Source organism: Podarcis liolepis (genome assembly GCF_965112155.1).
Source record: "Podarcis liolepis genome assembly, chromosome: 17".
NCBI classification, from domain to species: domain Eukaryota; kingdom Metazoa; phylum Chordata; class Lepidosauria; order Squamata; family Lacertidae; genus Podarcis; species Podarcis liolepis.
Window position 1 is genome coordinate 1,757,237 of NC_139571.1, and position 18,216 is coordinate 1,775,452.

Below are 18,216 nucleotides of genomic sequence, written 5' to 3' on the forward strand. Positions count from 1 at the left end.
CTATGTTCAAAAACTCAGTTGTGTAGGTAACATCTTCTGGCAGTGTACCAGGGCACTTGTTGGACCCCAACCCACCCACTTCTAGGTTGGCTGATTTATTTTATTTATTTATTTATAGAATTTATATACTGCCGTATCCCTGGAGGTCTCAGGGCGGTTCACAGAACAAAATAAAAATATAAAACCACAAAATATATAATCAAAATAAAAACAACAACCCAATAACCCCCCCCAAAAAAACCCCACATTTTAAAAGGGCATAGGATGTCAACCAAATCAATCAAAGGCCTGGTTAAAAAAGAACATTTTTGCTTGGCACCTAAAATATTGAATTCTCTCTTGCTCTCTTCTTTACAACACAAAACACATTTGCCTCTTTATCAGCACTTTGATTCAAATTTGGCTGGGTTGTTAAGGCTGGGTGGGGGAAACTGTGGCCCTCCAGATGTTGGTTAACAACTCCCATCACCCCCGATCATTGGCCCTGTTGGCTAGGGATGGTGGGAGTTGGAGCCTAACAACATCTGAAGAGCCACAGATCCCAAATACCTGTATTATGGGCTAAAAACAATAGCTTTAGGGTCCAGACTCAGCCCTTGGGTCACTAGTCACCATCCTTGATGGTGGGGTGGAAGAAAGAACAGCTCTGAAGGATTCTGTGGATGTGAGAGTCAGGAAAAGGGCTTGTTTACGTCAGTTGTGTTGTTACTTTACACCCAAAGGAGCATGGCTTTCCTTTCAACACTACTGCACCATCATCCCCAAGGTTAAATAGGAGTGGCTGGGCTAAGCCTTTGGGAGCAAAGAAAAGTGCTGTTCTCAGCAGGATTCTTGCCTGGATCCCTCTAGGAGATGGGGGTGGGCAGGAGGCCTTTTAACAGTAAAAAAATACCAATCTTGTACAATCATTCTGTCCCCCTCGATGTGAAAGGGCTTGGCTCCCATAGCCCATCAGACAGTGTGTGTGTGCGCACAGGGCCAAAGTGGTGTGTGTGTGTGTGTGTCTCCCAGCTATTGCTGTATTTCAGCTGCAAATTGATACATGAATATTTCCTTCCCTTCCCTACCCCACAGAAGGATTGGAGGAAATCCAGGAGGCCAGGGGCTGGAACAAAGAAATACACACTGCCCTTTCCTCTTTGCTAGAATGGATTGGAGGAAAAGCAGCAGTAAGATTTGCTCCAGCAAGGCTGGGGAAAGCCTCATAATTTGGACTATGGTCCCATTCCATCCACAACCTAGTGTTAGATGAAATGCTTGGAAATAAAGCCTGGAGTCCCAGAAAGTGGGACAACCGTGAGCTGGAGATTCAAAGAAAACAGCCTTTTCACCACCAGGTCAACCTTTCTCAACCTGGTGCTGTCCAGATGTTTTGTTGGACTACAACTGCCATCAGCCATAGTCAGCACACCCTTAAGATGAGAGAGCTGCAAATTCCCTTATCTGCCCACTTGGGTACTCTTTGCAATGTGGAAATAGAGGCATTCTTAGGAGTGGGAGGCCCAATGTTGGGGCCCTGCCAAATGCCTGGACTTACCCCTCTTAAGGAGCCGTCCATGGGACTATTCACTAATTGTGACAACTCCTATAAGAAAAAGCAGGTAAGATGTACATAAGGGAAGAGATCTCATGCATTATGGATTTGACGGATCCTAGTGAGTGAAGAGTCCAAAGGTTAGACTGAGCATGAGGGATATCAGTGGCTCTTCTGATCCTGCAGACCTCCAAATCCCATCAGCCCTAGCCATGCAAGGAAAACCATGGGGATTATGGGAAGAGTTACACGTTCTCCATCCTTGATTTATGCATACTCTTCCTTCAAAGTACACTCTTAGCTACTAAGCTGAACCACTTCTTTCATATACAAATGCAAAATTTACATTGAATAGCTTCTGTAATCTGTCTCACATTAACATTCCCATAGTGGAAATGCCAAAAAGATGCATTTTAAACATACTATGTGAAAAAATCATTGTGCCTTCTTGCATAAGCCTTGGGAGGTCTGGAGCAGGGAAGAGGTGGTCAGAACCTGGATGCTTTTAGGATGCTATTTAGAGCAGAGACTCCTAATGATTATTTTTTCCCCACGGTAAAAAACCAAAGAGGGTCAGCCCTTAAGTGTTTTTGCAAATGTGCACATCCTCAGATAACATGGGCAAGGGAAAAATGAACAAAGGGCAACTGTAGAAGCAAGTATTTTAATACATACAGATCTCCATTAAAAGGGAGAATTATGTTTAAAAAACACCCCACCCCACCCCGTTAGTGTTTCCACAGGCAAGATTCTATTAGGGAAAGGATAGTAGGATTGAATAGTCAAGACCGTACCCTTTGGTGTGTGCAAGAGAGAAAGAGAGAGAGAGAGAGAGAGAGTGCAACAGTCCGCTTCTGCCTCTAGAATTCTTCCAGTGACTGACCCAGTGCTTTCCAACACTAAATTCACTTTGTACTACAAAATGTATTGCCAGCTTCGTATATTTTTAAGGTCATTTATTCCTCCACAGAAACCTTGCAATTGCAATTTAGTGAGGGTGCTGAAAATTCTATTGAAAGATCTCCAAGGCCTCACCTAGTGCTAAAATTCCCAGCTACAGCCTGTCCTGAAATTGTCACTACTCACAGCAGTGTCATGAAGTGATGGACATGGGGGAACGGGGAGGGGGGGCCATCAAGCATGGGCTTGATGCATTTGGATGTGGGAGCAGAGAGTGGATTGGCTGTTTCCAGAAGTGAGGACAAACAATAGTTCTTGGGAGAAATGAAAGGGTTCAGGTAGAGCCATTTTGTGTGTGCGTGTTGTACACAAACAACATGCCGTTCTTTTGCCCCAGTGTTGTCTCCAATTAAACAAGGTTTTTGAAGTTGGTCTGCCGAAGTCGAAACAAAATAAAAAAATTCCTTCCAGTAGCGCCTTAGAGACCAACTAAGTTTGTCATTGGTATGTGTATCTGAAGAAGTGTGCATGCACACAAAAGCTCATACCAATGACAAACTTAGTTGGTCTCTAAGGCGCTACTGGAAGGTTTTTGAAGTTCTACAAAATCCTGCAAAACCTCTGAACAGTGGGAAGAAGCTCACAGTAGAGGCAATAATCCTACGAAACATTGCAAGCCAAAACTCTTGGGGGGGGGGAGAGATAAAAATGTTCTGCTCTCTTTTCCCTGGGTGCACATCCATCCCCTTCATTTGCTTGCAGTAGCTTGGAATAAGTGCTTAAAGCAGGGGTGGGATCACCCTCACTCTCCAGAGGCAGAAGAATGCACTTAAGCACCATGGAGCAGTCTCCTCTTGAAAGCAGCCAAGGGCTCAAGAGAAGCAAGAGATATAAGCAAGTACAAGAAAACCAGGCACAGGGAACAGGGAGCCAGTGAGGTTCTCATGGCATCACAGAACGTGCACACAAGTGTTACAGTGGTACCATGCTACTGCTGGAGGAGAGCAGCACTCCAGGTCCATTCACACAAAACGAAAATGTTCATATGCACAAACAAGCATAGGCACCAGCCTAAATGCACACGTCACTGGCTTGGATTGCGTGGACACAGGCCACAGACCTGTGCCAATGCAGATTACAAAATTATAACTCAAGAAATACCTTGCAGCCAGGCAACTTCACACATCCACATCTACTGGCACTTGCACACAGAGGTTGTGTGCGCACACACATGCAATACTTCATTGCTACAAGAAGAAGAGCAAGCACACATATGCTTCACAGGCTCTACAGCTTTAAACGTCAAACCTACATACACTTGTCTGGGAGTAAGTCCTATTCAGTTCAACTTGCTGTGCACTGGCTCACTATATACATGCACATATTTGCAATTTCACCCATCTTCTGCATACTTTGCCATGTGCCTGGTATCTGTACCTTTCAGTGCTTAAATTTATAGCTGCAGAAGGGCCAGGGTAAAAATATCCTAAGGGCTCTGTTTGAGGTGGATGACTTAGCTGGCTAGCTACTATCCAACTAAAGAAATCCCAATTCACATATTCTGATGAAATAGACCTGACTCAGATATGTCCTGATTTGTGCATCAAGGTCTTTATAGGCAACATTTGACAGGGTTCATAACTGCCCATTAACAGACCCTTACACTGCAGTTCCCCACTCATAAGCAAGTCTTACATTTCTATGGGTTCTTGTTTAGAACCAGCAGCCATGTTAAACCAAGAAGCAACACTCTTTAAAGTTTTGCTTGCTTTTTAGCCAGGAAAAAGATTTTTAAAAAGAGTACCACACAGGCTTATTTTATTCCTACAAAATGCTGTTCTGAGGAGGTGAAGGCAGCGAAGAGGAGGGTGCATTATTTAAAGCAATCTCCCACCCCCTCCAGCCTCTGGGCTGCATCACCCATCACCGTGGGGACATGGTTCCCACGCCTGCATCTCATTCCCATTCATAAAAACACCCTCCTCATTCTCAATGGCATGTCCCCGCACATCATACCGGGTGAATCATGTTTCCACCTGCAGCAGCTGTAGGCAGGAGACCCACCCACACCTGGCTCTTTCCTTGAAGGAATAGCCCTCTTCCTTAGCAATGCCCCCAGCCTCACAAACCCACCTCCCCCAAACCCACACGTTTGTTCCCACACTACAGAAGAACTTTTGCAGAGGGGCTGGAAGTCCAGGGCCTTCTGTTGTCGACTGGTATTACAGGTTGGGGATGCATCCTGAGGGTGGTTGCATGTGTGTGCAAATCTAGCCTTCCAACACACACACACACACACACACACACACACACACACACACACACACTGCTGGAGGAAAGAGGGCTCTTGATTCTGATGACTCAACAGGATGAAGCCAAGTCTGTCTAACCAGCCATCAATCCTACACACACTTCCCTGGGAGTAATTTAAACTGAACTCAGCAGGACTTACGTCTGAGTAGACATGCACCACACTGTTACTAATAATCATAGAAGCAACTTTCCCCTCGATGCTGCCTTGGCACACCCCGTACACCTGCCTCCCTAGGCTGCAGTGTGTTTTAAATTCTTCTGAGCCGTCCTCCAGGTAACCCAGGGTGTGCTGAGGATGGGGGCTGGGAGCTCAGCTGGTGATGGGCTTGTTCTAGCTCAGGGGTAGGCAACCTAAGGCCTGGGGGCCGGATGCAGCCCAATAGCCTTCTCAATCCAGCCCGTGGACGGTCCGGGAATCAGCGTTTTTTACATGAGTAGAATGTGTGCTTTTATTTAAAATGCATCTCTGGGTTATTTGTGGGGCATAGGAATTCATTCATTTTTCTTTTCAAAATGCAGTCCAGCCCCCCACATGGTCTGAGGGACGGCTGGAAAAGGTTGCTGACCCCTGTTCCAGCTCAACACAAGACATTTAAGGGCCTGGAGAGGGAAATCCAGGTGGCAGCCTCTCCTGCTAATTGTCATGGGATACAATCCAGTGGGAAACTGCTCTGCATTTTAAATACAGAACCTGAGCCATCAAAAGACTTATCCACATGTTGGCATGGGTTGCCCTTCAAACAAGGTACAAAATTTGAAACACCCTGTTCTCTAGCTTTTGCTCAGCCCCCTGTCCCGGCCCCCCTTCTCTGCCAACAACCAAGGGGACTGTTGATGCGCCTCCCATCCAGGCTGGACACAGGAAACTGCCTTATTTGGAACCAGGCCACTCCTGCTCCTGCTCCTGCTCCTGCCTGGAAGTGGCTCTCAGGGTCACGGTATTTATTTCCAGCACGATTCCTCCCTTATAACTAACTGCCCCTGTGACTCTCTCCTCAATCTTAAGTCAGCAAGGCAAGGCTGCAATGATTTCTTGCTACTTCTTTGCAAAAAAACACTTTAAGAATGGGAGAGACTGAATGCACTGTTTAATAAGCCATGCTAAAAATAATATATATTGGTGTGTGTGTGTGTGTACACACACACACACACACACACACGTTAAGTGTGAGCATAGGGCAGGACAGTTTCATACGACTCCCCCCACCCAAGAGCTCTATATTCATTTATGCACATCCTTCACCTCACCAAGGGGGGTGGCGGTGCGGTAACCAGATATCTTTAGAACAGTTGCCAAAGTGATAATCAGTGATGGAGAGAGCACATAGATTGGCTTTACTGAAAAAACAAACTCTAGCCAACATGCACTCATGCCAGCCACACATGCATCTCTGGATTTGCCTAAATGACCTTTGGGGTCCCTTTCAACGCTACAGTTCTATGATTCTGTGATTCCATGACGGGAAGAATTTGCCTTTTCCTGGCTCAACTTGAAATGCACAGAAAACCTGCAAAACCAGTTTGAGCAGAGCCCAGAGCAGGAGACACACACACACATTTGCACTGCAGGCAGCAACAGAACTATCAAAGTGCCCTTGTTGTTCCAAAAATGTTTTGCATCTGTTTTCACTTCCAGCCACTCAAGGAAGCTCCTTGGCTGCTCTATGGCCACATTAGGACCAAGGCAAAGAGAACCAAGCAGATTTGAGTGACTGGTTGCTACTTCCTTGGAAAGGAGTGAATGCTTTGGGAAGGAGGGAAGGCATGAAAGCATGCTCTGAGGTGCAGGACAGAAGGAACTCTGGGCGCACAAAACAGGCAGGGCACCTTTTAGAGTAAAGGAGCAGAACTGTACCAAAGCAAAGTGTCAGCATCTGAGCAGGCTGCTCACTCACTTCAAGTCATTCAGTCTCTCTCTCTCTCTCTCTCTCTCTCTCTCTCTCTCTCACACACACACACACACACACACACACACACACACACACTCACACTCTAACAGAACGTTCTAATACTGTGCAGGTCTAGTGAACAAACGGACACCTCCAGCTATGTCAAAGGCAGGTTGATTTGGCCACGAGGAGGTTAGCATCCCATGTACCACATCACCTTTGTACCGCTCACTTAGGTCCAACCCACTCCCCTTTCTTTCATCATCCACCCCATAGTTCCCTTCCTTGTGTTTTTTCACACAAAAGTGGAATGTTCCTTCTTCATGAAAGGCGCAGTAGGATTGTCCTGCTTTTGGGTGCAGCGTTCCAAGGAACTGGAACTGCGGAGGGGAATCATGCAACGCTCTGACGGCTTCCCCTGCCCCATCATACCCCAGCAGCAGAGGACTCGCAGGAACTCCTTCCTCATGTCCTTGCTGCGGAGGGTGTAGATGAGAGGGTTGATGGCTGAATTGAGGGTAGCAAAGGCAAAGAAATATTTCGACTGGAAAAGGATGGGGCAAGACTTCCTTGCACATGAAGCATCTATTGAGAGGATGATGAAGGCAGGGAGCCAGCAGATGATGAAGGCCCCCAGGACAAAAGTGACTGTCCTGAGCAAGGCTATAGTCTGGGAGCCAGCCATCTCAGCATGGCTGGAGCGGACGATGCGATAGATCCGGACATAGAGGACCACAATGGAGAAGAGAATGGCGGTGAAGATGGTGACCACAAAGACAACGTAGTGTTTGGAGTAAAACGGTAGGACAGTGGAGCACTTGTCAAGGTCATGTATGCAGTTCCAGCCAAGGATGGGCAGCCCCCCAATGGCTGCCGAAATCACCCAGCAAGCGCCAATCAGAAGCACCATACGGCAGTTCTTGTCGCTACTGTAGACCTTCACCTTTGTGATGGCCACATGCCGCTCTATGGCAATGGCCAGCAGGCTGAAGACGGAGGCTGCCAAAGTAGCAAAGGCTGTGCCCTCTCGCACGAACCACAGCAGCGGGGTGAGGTGGAAAGTGGCTGGGCCCGAGAGGACAACGTTGGCTATGAAGGCTGAGCCAGCCAGTAGGTCTGAAAAGGCTAGGTTGCCGATGAAGATGAACATGGCCGAGTGGAACTTCTTGTTCCTCCAGACGGACATGAGCACCAGCAGGTTCTCCAGGATTATAAAGCAGCAAAGCACAATGATAGCAACAGAGCCGCTTGAGAGTGAAGGGTCATCATCTTTCTCCAGCCTATCCTTGGTGTAGTTGTAGTGCTCCACAATCTTGTGCTTGTTGAAGTAGGAATCGAAGGTGTTCCCCATGGCTTTCCAACAACAGGTTACACTTGTGCCCACTCACGGACGTCTGTATTAGAAGGCATCAAGGCAAGACCACAGTGAGAATGTGGTCATTCAGAAGAGAGGGGTGAGGGGTCAACTTGCAGAAGCCTGGGGTTGATGAAAACACATAAAATTAACAGGGTTAGGAGCTTAGAACAAAGAACAAGGAGTGTGGTGTTGGGAATGCAAGGCAAAATATAGCCTTACCCTGTTAGAGAGGCATGTGCATCAGAAGTGCTAGTCTTCAAAGTCTTAGCCTTCCATTTACAGGGTCATGGCCTGCAGGGTGTGTGTGGGTGTGAGTTGACTGCAAGAGAGCAGCTTTCTTTTCTTTTTTCTTTTTCTTCCTCCCTTCTAAAATGAATGCACAAGTCTTTAGCCCAGAGACAAAAGCCCTCCAGGTATTGCTGGATTCTAACCCCCACCAGCCCAAGCCAGCATGGCCAATGGTCAGGGATGATAGGAGTTGTAGTCCAGCAACATCCAGAGGACTGCAGATGCCCCCCTCCTGCTTCAGATAGAAAAAAAGTGTCCTGGTTGCTAACATTCCTTTTGCCTGTTGCATTATGGAACTGTGGTGTTTTGTTTTTTTTATCAACATGCTGCCATGTTGCACTAAATTTCATTTGCACTAGTGGGCATGGTGCCACACAACAGGGGAGGCCATTGGACATGTCACCATCCTTTACGCATGGACATGCTTCTGTTTCCCCATTAAAGTGGCAGTAAAGAACTGTATGCCAGGATACCACTCCAAATTTAATCACATGGTATGACCTATGAAAACATTGGGAAAATTACAGCACAAAACCGTTGTGACAACCAAATACCAACCGGACATGTGTGCAATGCTGCAGTCAGGCAATTGCAAATTTGTTTGTGCTATTTTCTGATTTTGCACAAATTGGAAGTATGAAAAAGAAATGAAAGCTATTGTAAGTAGATATGGGAAGCCCTGGGAAAAACTGGAAAAATGTGGGGGGGGGGGAATCCAGGTTTCCCCCCCATTTTTTCCCAAAGCCATTTTTCCTTATTTGAAAAAAACAAAAACAAAAACGGGGGAGGGGGGAACTGTTGTTGTTTTTCAATTTTTTCAGTTTTTTCCCAGGCCTCCCCATTTCTGATTGTAAGTTCTCAGCACACACGGCTGTTCAATATATTCACCATGGAAATTTTATGTAAGTTTGGTTGTACAGTTTTGTGTTTGTGTTAATCTGGGGATTCAAAATAAAAGGAAACATTCCCATATTCAGGAGTGCCCCAAAAAGAGTTACGAGCCCAGATGGGGGGAAACGAAAGCACAGAAGAAACAGCAGTTATGGGAGCAGCAGAAAACGACAATCAATCCGCTCCTCCCTGAGCTGGCTCAGTCTGTAGAGCAGGACACTCTGAATCTCAGGGTTGTGGGTTATGAGCCTCATGTTGGGCACTGCATTGCAGGGCTTGGACTAGATCAGTGTTTCCCAACCTTGGGCCTCCAGCTGTTTTTGAACTACAATTCCCATCATCCCTGACCACTGGTCTTGCTAGCTAGGGATGATGGGAGTTGTAGTCCAAAAACAGCTGGAGGCCCAAGGTTGGGAAACACTGGACTAGATGACCCTCGTAGTCCTTTCTGACTCTACAATTCGATGATGCTAAAACAAATAATCTCTGGCAATGCGTAGAGCTGTTTGGAGCCCAATTTCCCCTAACTTATCAGATTAGCCCTGTGTCAAGTAAACCCAACTTTAGAAGTGGAAAGTATCAAGACCAGTGTTGTTTGAGAATAATGTCAGGTGAACTACGCAAATTAAATGGGAATGCAAACAGCTGCAGGCAGACGGTAAACTGATGTAGACTTGATCAGGCCTACATAGTGTAGCCCACTGGCCATGTATAGAGTTCCAATCAGGGTGTGGAGGAGCCTCTTATTCGGCTACCTGTCAGCAACTGCAAAAATAAAAACAAAGGATGGTCAAGCCCCTGACCTCCATGTGTGGTTGGGGGGCCACATTTGGCTGGTAGGTCAGGCCTTGGCCAGCTGTAAGGGAAGGAGGAGAAAGAAGGAGCAATTGGCAGGCCAGCCAAGGAACCGTGGCCAACACGGCTTCTGTTAAAGTCTCAGCTTTCATAACTCATTGCTTTGATCTTTTCAACTTGCTTTGGTAGAATACACAGTACAGTGGTAATGAGATCCTTACATTTAATGAAACATCCATATAACAATTAAGGTGTGCTTCCACTTACTTAACAATGTAGCATTACTGTCAGAGCAACAAGACAGGTATTCAAGTAACAGTGTTTTTCTTCTTAATTAAATAGATATCACACTTCAACTTTCACTTTAATACTAGCTTGAGTGCTCCACCTTCCCTCTCCAACACAAGTCTCTGGGAGTTGCGAGGTCTGGCCCGAGGGCAAGGCGGGAAGGGCAGGCGACGGTCGCGCCCACGGAAAGGCAGGAGGTGGGGGTGGGATGGAAATGGCTTCCCTCAGTCACGCTGCCTTGTCTCTATCCCAAATCATTAATGATTTACCTTCTTAAGAACCAGGCATGAGAGCAGGCACCAGCCCCAAAGAAAAGACTGCCTGTTAGAATGGGAGGGGATTATGCTGGGACATTGCAGCGCTGCTGTGTTGTCATGTACACATTAAGGCACAGGGAATTTAAAGGAGAAGTACAGGGGCTGGGGTGGGGGGTGGGGAGAGAAAGTTCATAGTTGACCAGGGATTGTTGAAGGATAGAAAACAACCTTACTGATGGCTTGCCAAGCATATTCCACCCTCCTCCAAGTGCCCCCACCTCCACTGGAGAGACACAGTGGGAAGCCACCAACTTTTAAAATGCAGGCAACAACCATTTTACGCCACACGTCTAAGTGAAATAGTGCATATTGAGAAGATTCTTGAAAGAGCCTGCAAACACCCTCCAAACCTCTGGGAACCCTTGGAAACCCCTTTTAAAAACCAGCAGCACTTGACAGACTCTCTCCAAACCTCCTTGCTCAAACTCCAACTCTCCACAGGCCTCAGTGGCTGATCATAGAATCATAGAGTTGGAAGAGACCACAAGAGCCATCGAGTCCAAGCCCCTGCCAAGCAGGAAACACCATCAGAGCACTCCTGACATATGGTTGTCAAGCCTCTGCTTAAAGACCTCCAAAGGAGGAGACTCCACCACACTCCTTGGCAGCAAATTCCGCTGTCGAACAGCTCTTACTGTCAGGATGTTCTTCCTAATGTTTAGGTGGAATCTTCTTTTTTGTAGTTGATTGCACTTGTAAGGCTCGTGGGACTTGTAAACATAGGTGCTGTTTTTGCGACATTTTTGCCCTTTCAGTGTTCTTTTTAGGGCTGTTTTTGACATTCTTCTAGTCACTTCTGGGTTCGGGGCAATGCACATGCGCACAGTTGCACACATATTCAACACATGTACAATGGTTGTTGCTTGTATTAAAATGGTGATGGCATTGGAGATGAAGGGACCGGGGATAAGAGAAAAAGTGTTGCACTTTGCCAGTGGTACTATGGGCAAGAGGAGCAATAAAACAGCACAAGCAACACTGCAAATTCTAGCACTTCTCCAGCAAGCAAATGCAGTTGGCGATCTGTTTAGGTGTATCCAGTTGATGCGTGACTCCCGACATGTGGGTCCTTTTGGACCCAGAAGTGGGATGAAGGGGGGAGTAACGGGGGCAGGGTGTAACAGGGCAAGCTTATGCAGACTCCATCCCCGTGCAAAATGGTCGTGCCTGTACTACAAAAATGTCATTCCATGCAAAGATGTGCGGTTGGGGTGAATGAAAAGAGTGCACTTTTGATCCTATGGAGCCAATAACTACATATTTATTATGCATTAGAAGAGAAAGCTCTCCAGACACACCTCATTTCTAGTATTGAAAATCAGGCAAGTCCTCTATGGTAACATCTCCAATAATTGTGGGAAATCCCCCCCCCCCCAAAACCCCCACACAGATAACGCAGCAGTTTAAGCACAAGGGAAATGCAAGTTACCTGAGGAAGCAGAGCCTTCGGTAAGGCACAGAAAAGGCCTGCTGGCCGATGCAGAATATCCCTGCTTCACTTACACTTCAGAATCCCAGCTTCCAGCAGCAGCCAGCACTGCAATCTTCTGAGGAAGAATACAAAACGCAGAGCCGTTAGTGGGTGGACCATCCACAGGTCCTTTTCTCCAGGCTTCTCATAGCTGCAAGTTATGCTGCGTTTCTGGTATGCATACTGTTAGCTGCCTTAGGTGCCCACCTGTGAAAAGGCAAGGTATAAATTAAAATAAGTTTAGGGAAACGCCATGCATAAAGTTGCAAAAGCCAGAGCTGTAGCTGGAGGGGGGCTAGCCAGGATTTTTGCTCTGGGTGAAGCCTCCAGGGTGGGGTGCCATTGAGCTCCCAGCCTGTGTGTGTGTGTGTGTGTGTGTGTGTGTGTGTGTGTGTGTGCACGCGCACACACACGCAAATGTGCATGGGAGGGTGTGCCAAACTGGGTCTTTGACCCGGGTGAAATAATGCCTAGTTTTGCCTTTGCATAATCTAAGCACCTTGGATTGCTGCTAACAGTGCAGGACTCTGTGGAGACAGAGCACTAGATCACCAAATGACTCAGTGACAAGGAAGGTGGTTTGGATGGCCAAAGGGGGCTGCAGGCGCAACCCTCTCACTCCCACCTTCTCTTTCCTGAGTAGTTTGCTCCCAGCTGGGGGAAAGTGCCTGGAGGCAGAGTCTGTGGGCAGGGATGTTGCCAAGAACTTCAGAGAACTTGGGAAGGGAGCTGCCAGCAGAGCCTCTCACACCTTTTCCTTGCTCAACTGCCGCACAACAACCCTGCAGTGCTGCCAGGGTTGCTCTCTGGCAACTGCTGCCACCACCACCCTTTTTGGTCACCTACAGCCCCAGAAGGAAGGAAGGAAATGGGGGGATATTTAAAGTGCAGTCAAACCAACAATTCATGTTTTGCTAGATAGGCACTGGATCAGAGCTGAAACTCAGTTTTCCTGTAAACTTGCCAGAGAGAACTCTGTGAGAGATGCTCCCACTGTGCCGACATGGGGAGGGCAGAGGTATAGATATTCTCCCACCTGCCTCTTTTCACCATGCCAGCAATGTGAGAACATCAATTTTAAGCTAGACTTAAGTATGTATTTGTAACTGAATTACCATGTTAAGCCTGCCTAAACACAGCTTCTGTATCTGTTACTCTTCAACAAGTATTCTGAGTGAGTAAATGTTATCTTTACCTTTTACAAGACTGTTTGTGTGATTATTGTTTTAAGGGAGAGAAAGGGGTGAAATACCAGGAGAATCTGGTCTGCCTTAAAGCTTCCTTAGACTAAAAGGCTAAAACTAGCCTATCTAGGGCACTCTGCTGATCTCACAAATGTGAGGAAGGAAGGATAATACGTAAAATATATATCATCTTCTAGCACCTTTTCACATCCCAATATAAACTGGGAATGTACGGTTAGTTCTTCAGATCCTGGGATCTTGGACCAGTGCCCTCATGCCTCCAGCCAATCCCTTGCCAAGTGGCAGAGCGAAAAGGCAGCTCCCCAGCCCTCGGCTTCTCTCCCAGAGCAGGGCAAAGGTCTGGCTTTACCCAGCCTGGCCTCAGGCTTCCAACAGTGCGGAGCCCAAAGGGATCTGGGCACATGGGGATTTCTGAAACAGAGGTTGCCAAATGCACACACCTCAGTGGTCACATGGTTAAACTTTATTAGAAATAAGGGGGGGGGGCAACAGGCCAAACAGAACACAGAATGCTGTGGCTCTGGAACTAGACTAACCTCTGCCTCTTTCCAGTCCCTAACACAAATCTGTATACAGTGGTACCTCTGGTTACATACTTAATTCGTTCCGGAGGTCTGTTCTTAACCTGAAACTGTTCTTAAGCTGAAGCACCACTTTAGCTAATGGGGCCTCCTGCTGCCGCTGCGCCGTTGCTGCACGATATCTGTTCTCATCCTGAAGCAAAGTTCTTAACCCGAGGTAAAGCAAAAGGTAAGCAAAGTTCTTAACCCGAGTCGATCAGGTATATGAAGATGAGCAGCAAAGTCAGTCCTCAGGGAATGTGCAGGCGACCTTGGAACGGACAGCTCACGGAAGAACCCCGACCAAACCTAAGAGGAGGCGTGTAGTGGTGATAGGGGATTCCCTAATGTGGGGAACAGAAGCAGTGATCTGTGGGCCTGACAAGATGTCTCGGGAAGTGTGCTGTCTCCCCGGGGCTAAGATCCAAGATGTAACTGAACGACTGCAAGGAATCATAAAACCCACTGACAAATACCCCTTCCTCTTGGTTCATGTGGGAACCAATGACACTGCAAGCAATAGCCTCCAGAAGATCAAAAGAGACTACGAGGCTCTGGGCAGGAAATTAAAGCAACTAAATGCACAAATTGTCATCTCATCTGTCCTCCCAGTTGAACGACGTGGTCCAGGGAGAGAGGGAAAAATAGTGGAATTGAACAGCTGGCTTCGCAAATGGTGTAAACAGGAACGGTTTGGATTCTGAGATCACGGACTGCAGTTTCTTGAAGATGGACTTCTGGCAAGTGATGGGCTGCACCTCACAACGGTTGGGAGAAATGTTTTTGCCAAAAATCTCAGAAACCTCATCAGGAGGGCTTTAAACTGACTAATGTGGGGGAGGGAGACAGTGCTCCTGAAGGTAGGAGTCTATCAATTGATGAAGATGATCATCCAAATGTCATAGACCAAATGGAGCAAACAGCACGCAGACCTAGTGGTGGGAGGAAAAAATCCTTAAATAAGAGACACGGGGGAATGATTAATGGACTTCAATGTCTGTACACTAATGCGCAAAGCATGGGAAATAAACAAGATGAGCTTGAGCTCTTGGTACAGCAAACTAAATATGACATAATAGGCATCACTGAAACCTGGTGGGATAAGTCCCACGATTGGAATGTAATAATGGGGGGATACAATCTATTTCAGAGAAACAGACCAGACAAGAAAGGAGGAGGAGTGGCGTTATATGTCAGGGATGTGTATACCTGTGAAGAGACCCAAGATTCAGAACCTCAAAGCCAAAGTGAGAGCATTTGGGTCAAAATTAAGGGAGAGAAGAATAACAGAGATCTCATTGTGGGAGTTTACTATAGATCCCCAAGCCAAACGGAGGACATAGATGATGCCTTCCTGGAACAGATGGCCAAGCATGCAAAAGGAAGGGAGATAGTAGTAATGGGGGACTTCAATTACCCGGATATTTGTTGGATGTCAAACTCAGCCAAGAGCATAAGGTCAAACAGATTCCTCACTGGCCTTGCAGACAACTTCATTGTCCAGAAAGTGGGAGAAGCAACAAGAGGAACAGCCATTTTAGATCTGGTCCTAACCAATGTTGATGATCTGGTTAGTGGGGTAGAAGTGGAAGGATCATTAGGCGCGAGTGATCATGCTCTTCTGAGGTTTACTATACAGCGGAAAGGAGCAGCCAGGCGTACTAGGACTCAATTTCTTGACTTTAAGAAAGCCGACTTCATAAAACTTAGGGAAGTGCTGGGTGAGATCCCATGGACAGTAATACTAAAAGGAAAGGGAGTTCATGATGGATGGGAGTTTGTTAAGAGGGAGATAGTAAAAGCACAACGTCAGGCAATACCAGTGAGACAGAAACATGGAAGGTGCCTAAAGAAGCCAGGGTGGCTATCTAAAGAACTTTCAACTGAGTTAAGATTAAAAAAGGATGTGTACAAAAAATGAAAAAGGGGGGAAACCACCAAAGAGGAATTCAAACAAATAGCCAGCACGTGTAGACACAAAGTCAGAAAAGCTAAAGCACAGCATGAACTCAGGCTTGCTAGAGAGGTTAAAAGCAACAAAAAAGGCTTTTATGGGTATGTTCGTAGCAAAAGGAAGAACAAAGAAACAGTGGGGTCACTCAGAGGAGAAGATGGTGAAATGCAAACAGGGGACACAGAAAGGGCTGAACTCCTCAATGCCTTCTTTGCCTCAGTCTTCTCCGATAAAGAAAACAATGCCCAACCTGAAGAATTTGGAGCAAATGATTCAGTAAAGGAAGCACAGCCCAGAATAACTAAGGAGATAGTACAAGAATACTTGGCTAGTTTAGATGTATTCAAGTCTCCAGGGCCAGATGAACTGCATCCAAGAGTATTAAAAGAACTGGCAGATGTGCTCTCAGAACCACTGGCAGTCATCTTTGAGAATTCCTGGAGAACAGGCGAAGTCCCGGCAGACTGGAGGAGGGCAAATGTTGTCCCTATTTTCAAAAAGGGGAAAAGAGAGGACCCAAATAATTACCGCCCAGTCAGTCTGACATCAATACCAGGGAAGATTCTGGAGCAGATCATTAAGCAAACAGTCTGTGAGCACCTAGAAAGGAATGCTGTGATCACCAATAGTCAGCATGGATTTCTGAAAAATAAGTCATGTCAGACTAACCTGATCTCGTTGTTTGACAGAATTACAAGCCTGGTAGATGAAGGGAACGCAGTGGATGTAGCCTACCTTGATTTCAGCAAGGCATTTGACAAGGTGCCCCATGATATTCTTGTAAAGAAGCTGGTAAAATGCGGTCTTGACTATGCTACCACTCAGTAGATTTGTAACTGGCTGACTGACCGAACCCAAAGGGTGCTCATCAATGGTTCCTCTTCATCCTGGAGAAGAGTGACTAGTGGGGTGCCACAGGGTTCTGTCTCGGGCCCGGTCTTATTCAACATCTTTATCAACGACTTGGATGATGGACTCAAGGGCATCCTGATCAAATTTGCAGATGACACCAAACTGGGAGGGGTGGCTAACACCCCAGAGGACAGGATCACACTTCAAAACGACCTTGACAGATTAGAGAACTGGGCCAAAACAAACAAGATGAATTTTAACAGGGAGAAATGTAATGTATTGCACTTGGGCAAAAAAATGAGAGGCACAAATACAAGATGGGTGACACCTGGCTTGAGAGCAGTACATGTGAAAAGGATCTAGGAGTCTTGGTTGACCACAAACTTGACATGAGCCAACAGTGTGACGCAGCAGCTAAAAAAGCCAATGCAATTCTGGGCTGCATTAATAGGAGTATAGCATCTAGATCAAGGGAAGTAATAGTGCCACTGTATTCTGCTCTGGTCAGACCTCACCTGGAGTACTGTGTCCAGTTCTGGGCACCACAGTTCAAGAAGGACACTGACAAACTGGAACGTGTCCAGAGGAGGGCAACCAAAATGGTCAAAGGCCTGGAAACGATGCCTTATGAGGAACGGCTAAGGGAGCTGGGCATGTTTAGCCTGGAGAAGAGGAGGTTAAGGGGTGATATGATAGCCATGTTTAAATATATAAAAGGATGTCACATAGAGGAGGGAGAAAGGTTGTTTTCTGCTGCTCCAGACAAGCGTACACGGAGCAATGGATCCAAACTACAAGAAAGAAGATTCCACCTAAACCTTAGGAAGAACTTCCTGACAGTAAGAGCTGTTCGACAGTGGAATTTGCTGCCAAGGAGTGTGGTGGAGTCTCCTACTTTGGAGGTCTTTAAGCAGAGGCTTGACAACCATATGTCAGGAGTGCTCTGATGGTGTTTCCTGCTTGGCAGGGGGTTGGACTCGATGGCCCTTGTGGTCTATTCCAATTCTATGATTCTATATTTTCCTCCTTCCTGCCCCAAGTTTAAGATAGCAAATTAGTTCAATTAATTTTCTATGGAGAGAGTACAGTATCATAGAAAGTCCAACTTAGCTCTTTTGGAAAAGAATGTCATTTGCTTCTTTTTTATTCTAGAAAGCTCCAAAATAAAGTGTGAAGACATAAAGAGAGAGGATATTATTATTATTATTATTATTATTATTATTATTTCCACAGTCTCTTAGCAAGAACATCAGCTGCTTTCTTGTCCTTTAAAAAATCTGGATGTGTTATATTTTTATATTTTTATTTTGTTTCTATGTTCTTTGTTGTAGTTTTTGTCTCCCCTCTTTTTTACCTTATTTGATTTTTTTTTCTTTTCTCACTTCTTTTTTTCCCTTTTTTCTTTTTAGTATGAACGTATTTGTTTTTTCTTGTTGTGTGTATAAAAGGAATTCAATAAAAAGAATTTAAAAAAATATATATTTTTAATTATTAACTGCTAACAGCCTTTAAGGAAAGTAGACTGAAATAAATAAAAATCAGTCAGGCAGGGAGAAATAGTAAGGTTTTTCCATGCTCTTCAATTAAACGACAAAAGAAAAA

The 18,216-nt window shown here is 46.0% G+C and overlaps 1 protein-coding gene across 2 annotated transcripts in view; it reads right to left on the bottom strand.

The window, feature by feature from the left end:
- Positions 1–2,179: 2,179 nt before the first annotated feature.
- S1PR2 (sphingosine-1-phosphate receptor 2) overlaps positions 2,180–18,216 on the bottom strand; it is a 51,838-nt gene continuing 35,801 nt past the window's right edge. The window contains exons 1-3 of one of the 2 annotated variants that reach the window (XR_014520695.1): positions 12,002–12,319; positions 4,740–8,113; positions 2,180–4,709 (exon numbers count right to left, since the gene is read on the bottom strand). Coding sequence is in view for 1 of the 2 variants with exons in the window: in XM_083482617.1 (XP_083338743.1) it covers positions 6,932–7,987 (1,056 nt within the window). In the remaining variant the exon portion in view is untranslated. Of the gene's footprint in view, positions 8,114–12,001; positions 12,320–18,216 lie in introns of those variants that run through there. The other variant, XM_083482617.1, reaches the window with a different exon arrangement.